Source organism: Vidua macroura, chromosome 1 (genome assembly GCF_024509145.1).
Source record: "Vidua macroura isolate BioBank_ID:100142 chromosome 1, ASM2450914v1, whole genome shotgun sequence".
Classification (NCBI taxonomy): domain Eukaryota; kingdom Metazoa; phylum Chordata; class Aves; order Passeriformes; family Viduidae; genus Vidua; species Vidua macroura.
This window is the reverse complement of record NC_071571.1, coordinates 125,670,478-125,686,891: the sequence shown is the minus strand read 5'-3', so window position 1 is coordinate 125,686,891 and position 16,414 is coordinate 125,670,478. Positions and strand designations below refer to the sequence as shown.

General features: G+C 40.2%; 1 protein-coding gene across 5 annotated transcripts in view; it reads left to right on the top strand.

The window, feature by feature from the left end:
* Nucleotides 1-16,083, top strand: part of PAG1 (phosphoprotein membrane anchor with glycosphingolipid microdomains 1) — a 104,079-nt gene extending 87,996 nt beyond the window's left edge. For all 5 annotated transcript variants that reach the window (XM_053988274.1, XM_053988257.1, XM_053988283.1 and 2 more), the window contains 6 exons: nt 597-805; nt 3,477-3,528; nt 4,043-4,139; nt 6,807-7,396; nt 11,929-11,988; nt 14,055-16,083. In XM_053988274.1, the coding sequence (XP_053844249.1) occupies nt 681-805; nt 3,477-3,528; nt 4,043-4,139; nt 6,807-7,396; nt 11,929-11,988; nt 14,055-14,405 (1,275 nt within the window). In that variant the 5' untranslated portion in view covers nt 597-680 and the 3' untranslated portion in view covers nt 14,406-16,083. The remainder of the gene's footprint in view (nt 1-596; nt 806-3,476; nt 3,529-4,042; nt 4,140-6,806; nt 7,397-11,928; nt 11,989-14,054) is intronic.
* The last annotated feature ends 331 nt before the right edge of the window (nt 16,084-16,414 follow it).

Sequence of the window (16,414 nt, the reverse complement as noted above, 5' to 3'; positions counted from 1 at the left end):
AGTATGTTACTCTCCAGATATACTATTAAGAAAATAAGCATGTCACACAGAAAAAAGACTGGATCTTATCTGCTGTGAAAAAAGTTTTTGTGGTATTCCTTTCAAAGACTTACGTAGTTTCTCTGTCACTGCACTTTAAGCTTTGAATCACATGCAGGCAGGAGAGACTGAGAGAGAAGGAGGTGAATGCTTGCTGCAGCTCTCTTTTGGCTTGTTAACTTTGCAGAAGTTGTAGCTGGTTTCAAAAGCTCACTTTTCAATGAAATTTGCAAATATAACCGCAAAATCAATCACTCTGGCCCTCAAAGCAGCTTTATAAATCTTTTCCTGAAAATCCAAGTACAGAGATGCTGTACTACCTTTTATTCATGTTGAGATTGTAGATAGGTAACAGCTTGCGTTAATATTTGACAAATCTGTTCTGTGTTACTGTCAGAAATGTAGCTGAAAATCTCTTTGGCTGGCTGGCTCGTACTTGAAACTGGTTTTCGTAAGATCTGGATTTGAAAATCTCTCCTGCCAGACTTGTAGCTGTCAGATTCATTATCTTCAAAATTTCTCTTAACCTCTGATGGTGTTTTTCTTTCCTTCTGCAGAAACAGAAGGTGCATGCAGCACAGATGTCAGTCTTCAAGGAGTAACTTCTTCAACCCCAAGTGATACCAGCTCCTGCTAGTACCATGGGGCTAGAGGGTGTTTTTTTAGGCACTGGACAGATCCACGTAATCCTGTGGGGAAGTTTGGCAGCCATGACAACACTCTTGTTCCTCACCTTCCTCATCTTCCTTTGCTCCAGCTGCAATGGGTAAGGCTCCAGGGCTTCATGGTTCTTGATTCACTTTGGACATAGCTTCATGTATAAATAGTGACCAGAAAATACTGAGGACTGAGGTACAGAAATAAAAAAGGTACAGTTTTCAGAGCAAACTTCAGTTTGAACAATTCTATTCATTCTAAAATCTAATTATATTTTGCTGTGAAGGAAGTACACAATTGTGTTTATTCGGTGGTTTTATTAGGGTTTATTAGGAGTTTATTCCCCTAAGCAGAAGCCTAGAACACAGGTAGACACTGAGTGTTAGCAGATCACATGCCTAAGCTGAAACTGAGAACATTAGGTGGGCTAAACAGGACAAAAAAAAAAGTCTAGGTAAAAAAGGAAAAGGAAGTGATTATGTACTTCAGCTCTGCTGTGGTCATTCCTGAAGTATAGGGAATATAGTATTGATCCTGCCTTTCATGCAAAAGTGAGTAAGGATCAAACAGTGGTACTAATTAATGCCTTATACCTTATCCTTATTTTCTTCTCCATAGGAGGATTCAATTTCACTGATACAGGCACTTCTACTGACTTTGTTTATGCATATTTCAAGGCTCCTTCATGACTTGTAAGCTGACTGCACAGGGGATCTGGGCAGCCTGCAGTCTGTCCATGGTGCCCTTCCACAGGCCAGACCAGTCAGCCCCTTCACTGTGAGGAGTGGGACTGCTGTGTCCATATTGCTATATTTTGTAAGCACAGCTGAATCAGCCAAGTATATGGGGGGGAAATTCCAGCAGAGCAGCAAAATCTGCAGTTTGGATGCATATGCCTATAAGGAGCATGTGCTTTCACCCCTTCAGCTTTGAGAACATTGAGGAAATTGTGCAGCCATAAAATGCACTGTATTGGCACAAGATGTATCTACAGTGGAAGGGTTTATTTTTCAGTAGGATTTATTTAATGCCCACCATGCAAAAAAGAGTTGTGGCAAAACCAGGTCCCAAAGTTGGTTGAAACCCTAAAAAGCCTGAGTTAGAACATGTAATTTCATGTGATTCAGGAGAAATACTTTTGTAAACTGTAAGCTGACACTTCAGTATCTTCTTATTGTCAGAGTTTCCTGTGATATCTGTGTAAAAAATAGTAGAATTTTTAAAAAATTATTTAAAAGTAGAAAGCCTATTTTAAATATTCTTTAGCACACAAACATTGCATTTAGGTACTATGTATCATCTTTAAGGCCTTTTCCAACCCAAATGATTCTATAATTCTATGTTTTGTTTTGTAACACACCAATCCTTGAAACATCTCTGGAAAGATGGGTCAAACCACTGAGTAATCTTTGCAGTTATAGAGATACATTGCCTGAAATATTCTGGTGATGTTTTTTAATAAATTTTTGTGTTGCTAGTTTGGACATAATATCTTTGTTTCAGGTCATTCTGTAGGGCAGATTGTTTATGCATAGATATAATTGTGCAGAATTTCTTCCTGGCTTACTCATCAAAAATGAATGAGGATGTAGAAAACTGAATAAAATTTGCTCTTTCTAAAATATGAGAGTCAGAAAAACTTCCAGAGAGGAAATTCAGCTTTTAACTTTCTCTGCTCTGCATTGGTGCATGCTCACTTGCTGTTTTGTTATTTCCCAATAGAATTTTAACAGTTGCTAATGTGGAAGTACAGTTCACTGCAGACTTTAGAAGAAGTAAAAATTTGATATTGTCAATATTTTCTCAGCTTTTTATTTGAATTTTCATCTAGAGGAAGGACTAACATTATTTTAAGCTCATACTTTATTGTAGTATTTCTGAATAAGAGCTATATTTCTCAAATGGTAAAAACTGGAAATGTGATCCATACTTAGACTCCTATGAAGGACCCAGGGAAGCAAGATTCCTTTAAAAATGTAGGCCTCTGCTGCTGTGAAATGTGTATGCCTTTTTGAACTGCTCATGCTTATTATCAATTTGACTAGCATTTTGAGTTATCTGGATTTTGTTGGCCTTTTCTAATTCCTCATAGGATACACACTTTTTACTGACACAATTTAAAGGACTTCCTATGTAATCTGTAAACAGAATGTATATCTGAGAATTTCAGATATGATTAAATTGAAGAATAATATTTTTATTATCATAGAATCGTAGAATGGCCTGGGTTGGAAGGGACTTTAAAGATCATATAGTTCCCTGTCATGGGCAGGGACACATTTCACTAGAGCAGGTTGCACAGAGCCCCATCCAGCCTGGCCTTGAACACTGCCAGGGATGGGGTATCCACCAGTAGTTGCTTCTTGGAGCAATTTGTTCCAGTGTCTCACCACCCTCACAGTAAAGAGTTTTTTCCTAATGTTTAATCTAAACCTGCTCCTTTTCAGTTTGAAGCCATTCCCCCATGTCCTGTCTCTACATAATTATTTACATTATATTGTAATTATCATCAGTTACTTCTCACTGTGATCTTACACTGAGTGAGAAGAAGGGTTTTGTGTGTTTGTTGTATCTCTTCAGTTATATTTATCACCATTCTGCCTCAATGGTGTTTTTACACAGAGGTCATACAAATTCCTGTAATAATTCTCAGTTATTCCATTTTCAATATTATTGTGAATCATAGTTCTGTTCCCTGCAGGAGTGTAAGGTCTATGAATGATTGGTATTTGTATATTAGCATAATTTTTAGTAAAAATTCATATGTCTTTTTCATTAAGGGAAAAGAAGGCCAAAAATCAGAATGGAGATCATGAAAATCTGATGAATGTGGTAAGTATTTATTTCTGGCAGCTTTTGTCTGTCTTATGGTTGGTTTGTATTTTGCTCCTTGCAAAATACAACAGATTAGAAATCGCTCAGGAATTTCGAGATGGTTCAGCATGGGAAACTAAAAGTTGCAGAACAGCAAGAGGAGAAAAAGTTGTGTAGATCCTGATAATCTGCACTTTTTCTGCCACCACTGTACTCCAGGCTTTCTTTCACTCCATTTGCAGCCCAAGGGCAGTGTACCCTTTGTCAGCTGCTGTCTTCTCACAGGTTAAAGCCATAATAATGTCTATTATCATAAAGCTTGAAAAGGACATCACTCTGGACATCTTTGCATTTATTTCTTTTTAACATGTGTAAACACAGGCACTTAAATCCTTTAATCTAGCTGGCATGGTTTGCTTGTCCTGCCAATAATGCCTGTGGGTCAGAGCTCCAGAGATGAGAATGAAATTCGTTGTGTGTGTGTTCATGTGAACGTTTATTCTGATCCAGCAGTCACTGATCTGTGTTGCAGCCTTCCGAGAAGGAGGTTTTCAGCCATTCCATCACAAGTTCGGTTACGGAGCCTCCCCCAAACAGTGAACAGAACGGAGCCCTCAGCAACGGTGAGGGTGAGTAGTGGTAGCCCCTGCGGGTGGGATGAGGCAGCGGCACCGTCCTGGTGCTCACAGCTCCCACCTCAGCTGCTCGCTGGTGATCCCTCAGGTTTCAGGTGTCTAGCCAGCAGCTTTCCAAGCACACAGGCAAGCCATTTGTCAGAATAGCCTGGGCACCTCTGCAGGTCTGACACCAGATCACACAGAGCTTACAACCAAGTTTAAAAATGCCCTGGATTCGCTTGCCTTGCTGGGAAGTCAGCAGAGGTGATCCTCTCATGGAGATTTGGGTGGTTTAGGCTGCATCTCCACTTCACTCCTGGGCATGCTCTGGCACAGCCCTACACCCCTGCTCCCAGTCCTCCGTGCCAGCCAACCTTGGGAGGTGCTGAGGTCCTCTCCTGGGCTGCCAGGTCTGGGTCACCAAGCCATACCTGCAGATTGACCAGGTCATCAGGCAGATAATGGGACCTTCCCTAATCTTGGTAAGCTGTGGAATTGGGATAAAACCAGAAGCTGCATCTTAGAGTTTCAAAAGTGCTTCAGGAGGCTGTGGAAATATTTTGGGTCCTCCTCCAGGATTACAGCTTTGGATCACAGTCCTGAGCTGTGCTGTCACTTATATTTTTATATTTTAGAAAACAGGCAACATAAATAGGCTTCCTTTTTTTTCCTTAGTCTTTGCTTTGCTGAACACTCAAAATTATTCACCCTGAAGTATCACTGGAAAATATTTTACTCAGCTGCACCTAAAAATAAACTCACTCTCAGCTCAGAGCCACTGAGAGCCAACTATTGTCTTCACACTAACAGCAACACCAGGGGCTGCACTCCCAACTTACAGCTCTCTCCTCATCTCCTGCAACCAGAAGCTAAGCTATTCAGACTTCACCCCTTAGAGACAAGTATCCAAAGTAATTTTTAAACTTTGTTTTTGCAGCTAATTGCTGTTCCCATCCATTGGCTTGTTGTGTATGTAGGTGTGTGGTTCCCTGAGGGACTTGATGTGCAGAGCAAAGCCCTGCAGAATGGAAGTATTTCTCTCTGCCATGAGTCACCACATGTGCAGCTGTCAGAGCTGCTGCTAAAAGGTGTGCTGTCAAGCAGCAGACAGTTTTCAGACTGTCTGATACAATACACAGCTTACACTCTGCATAACAGCCCTTCTGAATAACAGGAGCCCCTGTGCTTTAATTTCTTACTTATACTTTATGCACTTTTTATTAATAGTTCTTTTTATTACTGTTTCTGCTAGCTTTTTGAGCAGGGGCAGGGCTATGGAAGAAGAACCATCAAATGCTGTGTTTTTTTCCTTTACCCAACCTGCCAGCATTGTCTTACCTATGCCAACCCTTCAGCTACACCAACCCCTTCTGTGCTGCCACCATTTACCACAAAAATACAGAAACTTAAGCTCTCATTGCTTTTGATTGTCCCCTGCAGCCTGAATGGGGTGTGCTTTCTGGGTTCTGTAAGGGTGCTCAGCACAGCACAGAAATCCCTAGAATCAAGAACCAGAAAGGCAAAACTCCCATCTCCCATTCAGACAATGATTATCATCTTACACCTCCAGTCCTGAGTTTTGCAGTCAGGGTGTGGCTCCCTGCAGGTGCTGACTGTGTCTGCATGCCCTGAACACAAGAGAAAGCAATGTCCATAGCAACCACCAGATCAAGGGCATTGATTGCTTTGGCACTGCTTCTGTCACCATGTCAAACTCACAGAAGAACACAGAAGAATGGGTTGTTTTTGTTGAGACAGTGCCTTAGGAACTGTACTAGGAAAAGTAAAGCTGTTCAGAAGTGATTTTTTAAAGAAATAGTGTGAGGTAAAGTTACCTACCGTGCTTGAAACATGCTTGTATGTGCCCATGAATGCATGCAAATGTCACATGGGTGGTGTAAGATGAGAAGTCCCACACATTTCAGTCCCTAATACCCTCTAGTGACAATGACATGTGGCCCTCTTTTGGGACCTGAAACAACATGTTCTGCCTGACACTACCTTCTGAAGTCTAGTCTTCTCTCTTGTGCATATGGCCAGCTTGTTAGTAGGTTGTCAACCAACATTATGTGCTGCGAGACTAAGAGAAGTATGGCTCAGCCCTCAGTGAGGAGCTTCTGCTGCAGCGTGCAGGGAGGGCTGAGCAAAGTGCAATTCCAACAAGAGTTGGGACAGCATGTTAAACAAGCTGAAGGATGGTAGGGAGGAAGAAGAAACGCTTTCCTTTTGATTCCAGAGAATGGGGAAATGCAAAGAGGAAAATCTAACAAGGATTTTTTTAAGGCACTTGGTTTGAGGCCTCCCACCTGTTTCCCATCTGAGACTACTGAGCACTCTGTAATCATTCAGTGAAACTGAGTACAAGGCAGCTGGATATCCATGCACAGCTAACCTCCCACCTCCTGTTCTGACAGTGAATGCTGTTGCCATATAATGTGACTTGGGGGTGTACAGACTATTTTAGATGCTGTGAGAAAGATATTTTACCAGTAGATTGGAGAAATGTCTGTAATTTAAACCTTTTAATAAGCAAAAAGCATGCTAATCACTAGGCATTTCCAGGCATTAGTATCATTTATCCTTTCCAGCATGTCACAAAAACAAAGTGATGTAGAGAGCACCAAATCACACCTTTTAGTTATGCCTTTGTTTGTAATACTTCTCTGTAATTTTCTTTAGTTCTTTCTGAGGACAGTACAGCTGCCTGTATCCAGCCTTATGAAGAAGTACAGACATCTGATCTACTAGATCAACAGGATAGTCTTGGAAAGTCTATAAAATGTCACCAGAGCCGGGAACTACCCAGTATTCCCCCTAACAACCCCATGGAAACTATAATCTCATCTAGAAATACAGAAAATGATCAAGGTCTTGGAATGGAAGGGCCTTATGAAGTCTTGAAAGACAGCTCCTCTCAGGAGAACATAGTTGAAGACTGCTTGTATGAAACGGTGAAGGAAATTAAAGATGTTGGAGCAGTAGTCAGCATGGAAGGGAACTCTAACAGCAAATCAAAAGCTTCACTGACATTTTCTGAAGGTCAGAATCAGATTCCTGAGTGCAGAATTGAGTCAGCAGAATATGCATCTGTTGACCGAAATAAGAAGAGTCACCACAGTGCAAATTCAGAAAGTCCTCTTGACAACATACCAGATGTAGAGGATGAGCTTCCCCCTCCAGTACCCATGAAACTTCTTGATGAGAATGAAAACGTGCAAGAAAAAGAAGTGGAAGAAGAAGTGACAGAAGGAGCGAGTAAACCAGAAAAGGTAAATACTGCAAGTATTTGTCCTCATCAAACAGCCAAATAATGATGGAGAACATATAGGTGGGAGAGGATTTTATTTTTCAGTAATAAAAAATAACAAGAAAGAAACCCCACTCAAGATGAAACAAGACAGTAAATGGAAATATGATAATGTATAGTAGAATCTTTGCATTAGAGGTGTATGCTCATTCTATTGCTGCCTGTATTTTTGACTGTTGCAGCTATGTACTACATAAGGCTTTTCCCAAATATTATCCAGGAATTCCATAGGAGGCTTCTGCTTCTTTATTTGATGTATTATACCTGTGGAAGCTATTACAAAGGGTATCCAGTATCTCTGTCACCATCTATATATTGTTCTGAAGCCCTCTCTTCTTTTTTTTTCTAATGAAACTGCAACTTACAAAAAGGAGAGGGGGGCATCCTTCGTGGATGTCCTTACTTTAGATGTGCCTCTTTCGATGGGCCATCTTGACTTAGCTGTGCAAGTGTTAGGCACTCACTTTGTCTTTTGCTGTAGGAGGGAGGGATAGAAAGAGAGAGAGTTTGCACCTGTACACTTTTATATTTGTCAAATTCTGTATATCACATATAAACAGAGTGTAAGGAATTTCTAAGTGCTGAAATCACAGCCAAAAGTTAAGTTTTCTCAGCAGCTTATGCTTCCTCACTAGGAACGAGTTGTGGTGAATTCCTTGAAATATAGAATTATGACATTTTCAACAGTTTACTTTTGCATTTATTTTTTATCGGAAGTCATTTTAAGGATGCTTTCAGATCATAGCAGAGACTTTTCATAAACTGTTGAGTTTGCATTATTCAGAATGTTTCGATATCTTCTTATTAACTGTGAATGAAAGAACTGTAGGTTTAGCAGATTTTTGGTGTCCAAGTCATCAAATAATATTAGGTAGGTATTGATGAAAATTTCAAAAAATTCTTAAGATGCAATGTGACTTTTTAATGTAAACATTTATGTGAAAAATCACAGCAGAGCTGAGGTATTGTTACTTGTTTCTGGTTGTTCTTTTATTTGAGGATTTCAGTAATCCAGGAAGAAGGCAGAAGAGTATCCTGTTAAATAAATAACAAACCATGTAACTTGTAAAACACAATGTAGTCCAAATAAATAAACTGAAGACTTCTTGCAGTATAAAAATTATTCAGCTAGACTCTTCAGTGCACATTTTTACAATAATGATCACATTAAGTAAAAAATTAAGATGTGACTGTCAACAATAATCCAGCACCGTTCCCCTCTTCCATATTCCAGCCATAAGAAATTTCTAATTAGACCTCTAGATAAACAGCTTAGTGTAACAGTGACATTTTTCCTACTAGGTGTGAAAAGACTAGGTGAAAATAATTGTATTTCCCAGGCCCCAATACAAAGGAAAAGCCTTTGCTGCTCTGTAGCTCCCCAGCACACCATGTCAGTAACTGCCAGGAGTGGGAATTGATTAAAATGGTTCAGGTTTTGAAGGATTAATCAAGAGATGACACATGCAGTCCCCTAAGTGCCAGAAAAAAGGTGTTTGTCTAATTAAAATTTATTCAGAGCTGAAGCCACCCCGAGTTAAATCTTGGGCAGCATCAGATCATTGCCGTGCTCGCTGCTGGGTACATGCATTATGCATCGAGGTGTGTGCCTGTCCTGTCCTTGAGAGCTACAGCTGCAGCAGAGCTGGAATGGTAATTGATGGAATATATAAATGTCATTATTGTTGGCATTGTGTGGGGAGGGGGCTGTGGGATTGTTTTTCTGTTGTGATGATGATAGTTTTTCCCTGTATTTTGCTGCTTCAAGCAATGCAGAGCAATGCCTGTTTTTTTCAATGTGGCAACCAAAACCAAGATGTTCATGGAAATGTATGTTACACTGATAACTCTTTTAGTTAGACCCCATAGGTATTTCTGGTTTTGCTTCCTCTTCTATGAGTCTGCTTAGCTGCTTTGTTTAGCATGACATCTGTATCCCAAACTCTTCAACCTTCTGTCCTGGCCCTGATGAAGACAGAGGTTGTGTGTACGTCGTGCAAGTCTCCCTCACTATAATGAGGGCACAAAGAAGGGACAGGCAGGGAGGCACCTGTGTAACCAAGGCTTGTACCTGCCAACAGAGAGAACAGACTCTGTCCAAGCTATTACAGTCTCACCATCTAAAAGAGAGTGAGATCCCAGCTTATTCCAGTCCCTGAAGCACTCCAATCTGGGAGACAACTGGGTGGACCAAGCCAGAGACCATTCCTGTAGAAAACAGCATGAAAACTACAAAGCATCCTTTTAAGAGCCAGGTGTGCAGTAATGGATGAAAATTTACCTAAACTGGTTTTTGGCTGTGACCCAGCCAAATCCTTTGGAAAGACTTGATGAAGAAAGACACCTTTAATAGCATGAGGCCTCTTACAGGCCTCTATCACCTCCAAAACCTTGAACATCATTCTTCTATTAATACTGAAAAAGCAGAACAGATTTCTTTAGTTCTTTTCTTTATTTAAAAAGGAAGTATGGATGTCCTTTTTCACCCAGGTCTTTCCAGAGTGCACACTGGTAGAAATGCAATCTGTGTGTCCATTTGGCTGCTGCCATCTGATTTCAGCCTCACATAGCCTAAGGATGGGCAAAGCATCTCTTACAAATGCACCAGAGGAGAATGTTCTTGTTCTTTTGCCCGAGTCAGGAGCAGCAGCTGAGCCAAAGAGCAAAATATCAAGTGCTGTCGAGGAAGGAAAGGAAAGCAGAAGGCAAATAAGAACACGTGTTGTTTGTGTTGCTACTGTTGAGGTTTCAGCATAGTTTAAAATGTTTCTAGGTACAAAATGTTTAGGGGCAAGTGGGATTTAAGTTTCCAAGATAACAATATCCTCCAAAATGGATGTGTCACAAGCTTCACATTTAAAAGAAAGAATGCTGTATCAGGGAAACAGCACAGGATGGCAAACACCCTGAGGTATTTATCAGTACTTGAGTGGGAAACCGTAGAAGGGGTCCTGACACATGGTGCTTATAGACACACTGATGACAGAAAAATCACTGAAGAATTTTATGAGCACATGCTTGTTTTAATGTGTGAGGATGATGAAATTAGTAGCTAACTCCCCAGCACAAAAAGATACAGATAGGAAAGACTAAACTAAGTTGCTGTAGTGAAGCAGATCTAATGCAAGGCCAAAATATATTTGAATTTTTCCTTTTTCTTTTGCTTTTTTTTTGGTTGGTCAGTTTTTTTAAGAGTAAACAAGCCAGCATTAAAGAGCACTGTTCTCCAATCAATGAGAAAGAAGTGAGGGAGTTTGTTGGTGTGAAGGAAGCTCTTTGGGTGCAGCAGGCAGAACTTCAGTGTGTTTTGGGACAGGGTCTATCAGAAGTGCCCAGAAACCTGAAGTTTGGTATTTACCAGAAGTAAAAACAACAAGAAAATGGAAGGAGGAAAGAATCTATCACAATAAGCCTCTGATAAAAAAAAAAAAGAAAAACAAAACAAACCACAAAAAAAAAAAAACAAAAAAACAAAAAAAAAAAACAAAAAAAAAACCACCACAAAAAAAAACCTCAAAAAACAAGTTGTGTGCCTGGAAGTGGTATTTTATTGACTGTGCTAAAAATACCTCTAGTCCTCCATGTTGGCTTTCACTGGAGGTGGTATGAAGTATTTTAGTTGGAGAAGTTGTGTGAAAGTCCAAAATAGAGCCTTTTACAGTGTTGGAAGGCTCCCTCTGAATCACTGTGGAGCAGGAGTCCAGCAAAGCCTTCTTGGCCCAGGGAGGAGGCATTCCACAGCTGCTGTGTAGCAGCGGTGTCTTTGTTGCTGTAAAGGTCCAAAGGCGTTTTTCATAAGAGCAAAATGCTTTTCTCCTGATTTTTCGTGACCTGTTTTACACAGAACATTTTAGATGCTTGAAATTAGACTTGATACCAAACCAAGCCCTCCATCCTTCAGTGACTCTGCTGTGTGACCTAGCTGCAGCTCAGGGTGGGCTGCAGCAAGTCTGAGTGGTTGTGAGGCCAGGCTGCTGAGCACCTCTGCACAGGGACAGTATTCCAGGGGTGGAGGACACAGCTCTCCCATGCAGCACACCCAGGATCTACAGAATGAAGGGTAACAATCATCCAGAAGGTGTCAGCTGACTATTATTCTTTTGTCATCTAAAAGCATATCTGAAAATCCTGTGAAAGGGCAACTGGTGTATTCCAACAGCTGACTTCTAATTGTTCAGAAGCCTCAGCAGATACTTCATAAGAGGTGTAAAGGAGGGATACAGTGGCGCAGCATTTGTTTTAACCATAACATTCTTTTTACCCTTTTCAGGTTAGGACAAGAGCAGATACATTAAAAAGCTTGACTAATCTCAGGGCTGTTATCTCCAGAGAAGCACTCTGAATAGTGGGGGTATTAGCTATGTATAATGGAACTTGAGAGCAAATGACCATAAAATATAATGCATTGATTATAAGGGGAGGATTTTGTTATAGATTTCACACTGTTGATGGGTAATGAGCCTTTTATTTTCTTTCTTTCTTCCTTTTTTACAGAGGCTTAGTTCAGTGTCTTACAAGTCTCGAGAGGAAGATCCATCTCTTACAGAAGATGAGGTGGGTTTCGTGCATGAAATTCAGTAACTAACTAGAGACCAATTTTTAGGCAGAAATTAGCATAAGCTCTGCATGATTAAGCAGAATCTAAGAAAGGTGAAACTTGTGTGAAAGGAAAATGAAAGCCCAAGGCTCTCTGCACAGAGTTTCTATTGCCACGTTCCTAAAATCAGAAGTATTCTAACATATGGCTGTATCAGGCCCATAGATTAAAAATGGTGTCAGAAAATAATAGGAGGCCACAATTCGTTGATTGTTAGGGTAATTTCTTGATTTGGATGACAAAACCTTCTCAAGAAGAATAACACAGCAGCCTTTTGAAACATATGCTCCACCTTCCCCATGCAAAGTATGGGGATCTGGGAAGTAAGCTGAAGCACAATAAAAGCACTGAAACATAAACTGTTCTTTAAAATGTTTCTTGGTCAGATAAATGGAGGAGAGTTAAACAAAGAGAAAAGTTAAACATAAATAAGGCTGTTTGTGATCATCTCTAGTACACCCGTGCCATTTATAAATATGTTCTCTGGACATAAAACTAAACACAAACTTGGCAGTGAGCTAAGTGAGCTAATGCCTTCTGCTGGGAGAAGCATTCCCAGCCATTAATGAACAACCTGATCTTGAAGTGGGTTAATGTAATCTCATACTGAGAAGAGCTAAGTATAGATGAGCAGAAAAGCCATTTTTTGTTAGATGAAATCAGTAAAAAGTAAGAAGTACTGCCATCTCCAAGTTGATGTCCCTCTAAAACAAACAAATAAACAAAAACCAACCAGCCCCAAAAACCCCAAACCAAACCGAACCAAAACAAAAAAAAAAAAAAGCCAACCAACCAACCAATTAACCCCAGCCCCACACAAACACGCACAAAAAAAATCCCATTATTATCAGAAGTGGTCTGGTTTGTCTGCTTCAGTCTGTGTTGCCTAATGGTAATGGATATTTTCATGCTAATCTACTCTTTTAACTGAATTGATACAAACTTTGCATGCTTGGGAAAGACTTTAAATGTAATAGAAGAGCTATGTTGCATTGTGATATTGGGTACCAGAGAAGCTGTGCAGGAAATTTCAGCCATCTGTCTTGTGCAAGGGCTAGTATCCATTTGGCCTGGGAGAGAGAACTAAGACTGATTCCTGTGCTTGGCAACAGCCTAGGTAATCCCTGAGCAGAGGGACATGTGTGGATGTGGGCTTCTCCCCACCTTTTCATGAAGGGCCACTTTCATGCACTTGTTGAACTGTACCACCTCACCAGATGAAATTTTTAGTTAGGAATGAAATGCTGGCTCCCTTTCTGCTGTTTACAGCTGAGAGGTTTCAGTCTCCAGTCTAAAGTTCACAAACTCAGTTCCTGAGAAGAAGCTCTTCTTTGTAGGCAAAGTGTAGTCAACAGAGCAGACCTTGCATATCAGTATTGGCACTACTTGCTATTATCTGGTGTAAGTAATTTATCTACAGATTTTTAATGTTGTCTTCACATGTGTTGGTGCCTATTTAGTCCTGCCTATAAAAACAATTAACTATTCTTCTATTGCAGTGTCTCTAAAAGCAGAAAAGTTGCCACTACCATTAAAAATAGTAGCAATAATAATTTTTAAAATCCTAAGGATCAGACAGCATCCTTCATTACAGCAGTTCAATCTGATCCTCCCTTTGATGCCTCTCTCCCTCTTGAGTCCGAATTGACTCCAGGACCATATTAAAACTTGCAAGAGCTCCTGCTCACAAAACCATTCCCTTTTGCCCAGTTCTAATTTTCTCACCAGTATTTTATATTCAAGAAAGTTTTACATTTTTAAACTTATTTTATAAAGCATTCTTTTTTTTGAAAGAAAACCAATCTATAAATACCAGAATAATGCCAGAAAAGGAAGGATTTTTTAAGAAATAGTTGGGGTTTTTTCCCCCAAGGAAAAAATCATATCCTTTTAGAATAGATACCTTTTTTATCAGAAGATTCTGTCTTTTCTTAAATAACCAGTGTCCTTATAGTACAAGGGTACAGACTGCTGCACAAGCTTTATGCATGCTCCATACTCAGCAGGTGTCTCCTTTTCCTAGATCTCAGCCATGTACTCATCGGTGAGTAAGCCGGGACAGGCCATCAAGGCACTGGATTCTCCTTACACCTGCATTCAAGAAATTGCATCTCAGAGGTCCCCATCTATTTGCAGTGGCCTCTATGCAAGTGTGAAGGACTTTGAAAACACCCTAAATTCTACCACTGTGCCTCAGTCAGTGGACAGACCAAACGGGGAGCTGGAGCCGGACTATGAAGCTATCCAGTCAGTGAGCCAAGAGGAAGACAGGACCTTGTCCGTGCCTAACATAAACCACACTGCTCCTTCAGGAGAGAACGACTACGAGAGCATAGGGGACTTGCAGCACCACAGGGAATTCACCAGGCTTTAACCACTCTGGCAGCAGATTTCCCCGCTGTTATTTTCAGAGGACAAGTGAAACGTGGAGAGGGAAGTGCTTTTCCTGTGGAACACAAGTTGTGAAGAAGCAATGTACGTTTCAGCCAGGGTGTGATACCTGCTGGTTTTTCTGGGTGGTGGATCAAGGCTCATGGGAAAGGGTACATCAGGTCAGAAAGATGACCAGGACAACGTAAAGGTTTCTTTATTATTATTAGCTCCAAGGCAAACTTAATTTGGGAAGGAGCACCATGCTTGTTGTCCTGATAGGATTACGTACCAAAAAGACCACCTTTACACAAAACTAGCTTCTCATTTTAAGAGATTATTTTATGTAATTTTCTTCAAAGTGTTTTTCAAGCATAATTTTTCATTCAAGTTTTGGCATCTGCAATGTTGAGCAAACCACAGATAATTGTACCTCAACTCAGACTTACTTTGCAGGGCTGGGGAAGATGCACTCACTTCTGTGTCTTTTGGGGAGCTCTGTCCACATTCACTGCAACTAAAGTGCAAACAACAGTAGTTCACAAGGGACCGACTCCAAATGTATTTGAATAAATTCTGCTGGCTTTTTCTTTTTTCTTTTCTTTTCTTTTTTTAATGTCAAGGGCTGTAGAATGTGACTTGCTGTATTTGAGATGTATACTGGTATTTGTAGGGGTTTTGTTTGATTATTTGTGAAATCCCCCTTTAAAATGGCAATGGTCACCCTTCACATTCTTGCACTGTTTCCCTCAAATGGACATAAACACTTACACATACACACCCAAGACTATTGTCACGTTGCAAAAATTGTGCAAATTAATGCATTGGCATAATGTGTAGTCTAACCTTAGTAGTGTTGAGTACTTTTTTTTGCAGAATTTTGCCCTTTTTAAAGACTTAAATATTTTAATATTTGTCTAGTTTCTTATATAGGAAAAATTATGTACTGTATTGAGTGAGTAATACGTTTATTTTTTACAATATATTTTTCATCTTCAAAGTTTTTGTAGATTAACTTACTGGGGTTTGTAAGAGGAGGAATCCCATTCTTTATTTGGGCTTTATTTGTTTGGGGTTTTTTTTCTCCTATTTCAAAAGTAGATAAATGAAAATTGCTTTGGGGTTGTTTTGTTGGCTTTTTCTGTCTCCTTGGGCAGGGAAATGGATCATGCCTTGCTGTTTTTAAGCTAAAATCATGGAGTCTATGTAAAAGAACACTGCCAAAGGGCAAAAAAGAGGCAAGAGACAGTGAGATTTAGTCAGGCATAGCCACTGGTCCTCTCTGTTCTTCTGCTAAAAGGAGCAGGAGGGCAACCAAGACCTACTTGGGCCTCTGACAAACAGTTTGAAAGCCACTAGCTTTTCAAAACTGCTGTGTTATTCTGTTACTGTGAAAAACGAAGTGCAGTGCTTGGATGAAATAAGCAGGTACTGGATTGGTACCTTTTTCCTTCAAGAATAATACAATAAATAGTACAATGGTACAAGAATAGTCCAACAGTAACGAACTAGCATTGTGTGACATGCATGTGCACATATCCCCATGTATATAAGCATACACTTGTAATTTGGACACAAGTATAAGTTATAGTCCAAGCTTGGCAACATTCACATACGTAATATCTGGCATGTGCTTGAAGAGCAGTTTATTTTTAATTCAAAATAAACAGTACATAAACTGAGGTTGGCTTATTCTGTAGTAAACAGAACAGGTTTACTTTCAGCTCAGTTGGTACTGGGTTTTGAAGGTTGAGCCCTTCTCGGATCCTTGGTCAGTTCTCAACATGACTTGGTACTAAAAAGAGCAAACACAGATCTGGTTACACACATTTATTAGAAATAGCTTCATAACTGAGAGAAGTGTGCTGATTTACAGGCTTTGCCTGCAAGTAGTACAGCTCTGAGGAGCAGTGCAATTGTGCAGTCATCCTCTGCCCACGGGGTGGTTCAAACTTCATGGATCCTGACCCTGTGCGACAGTGCAGCACACTCGATCTACAACTCTCTTCTTTG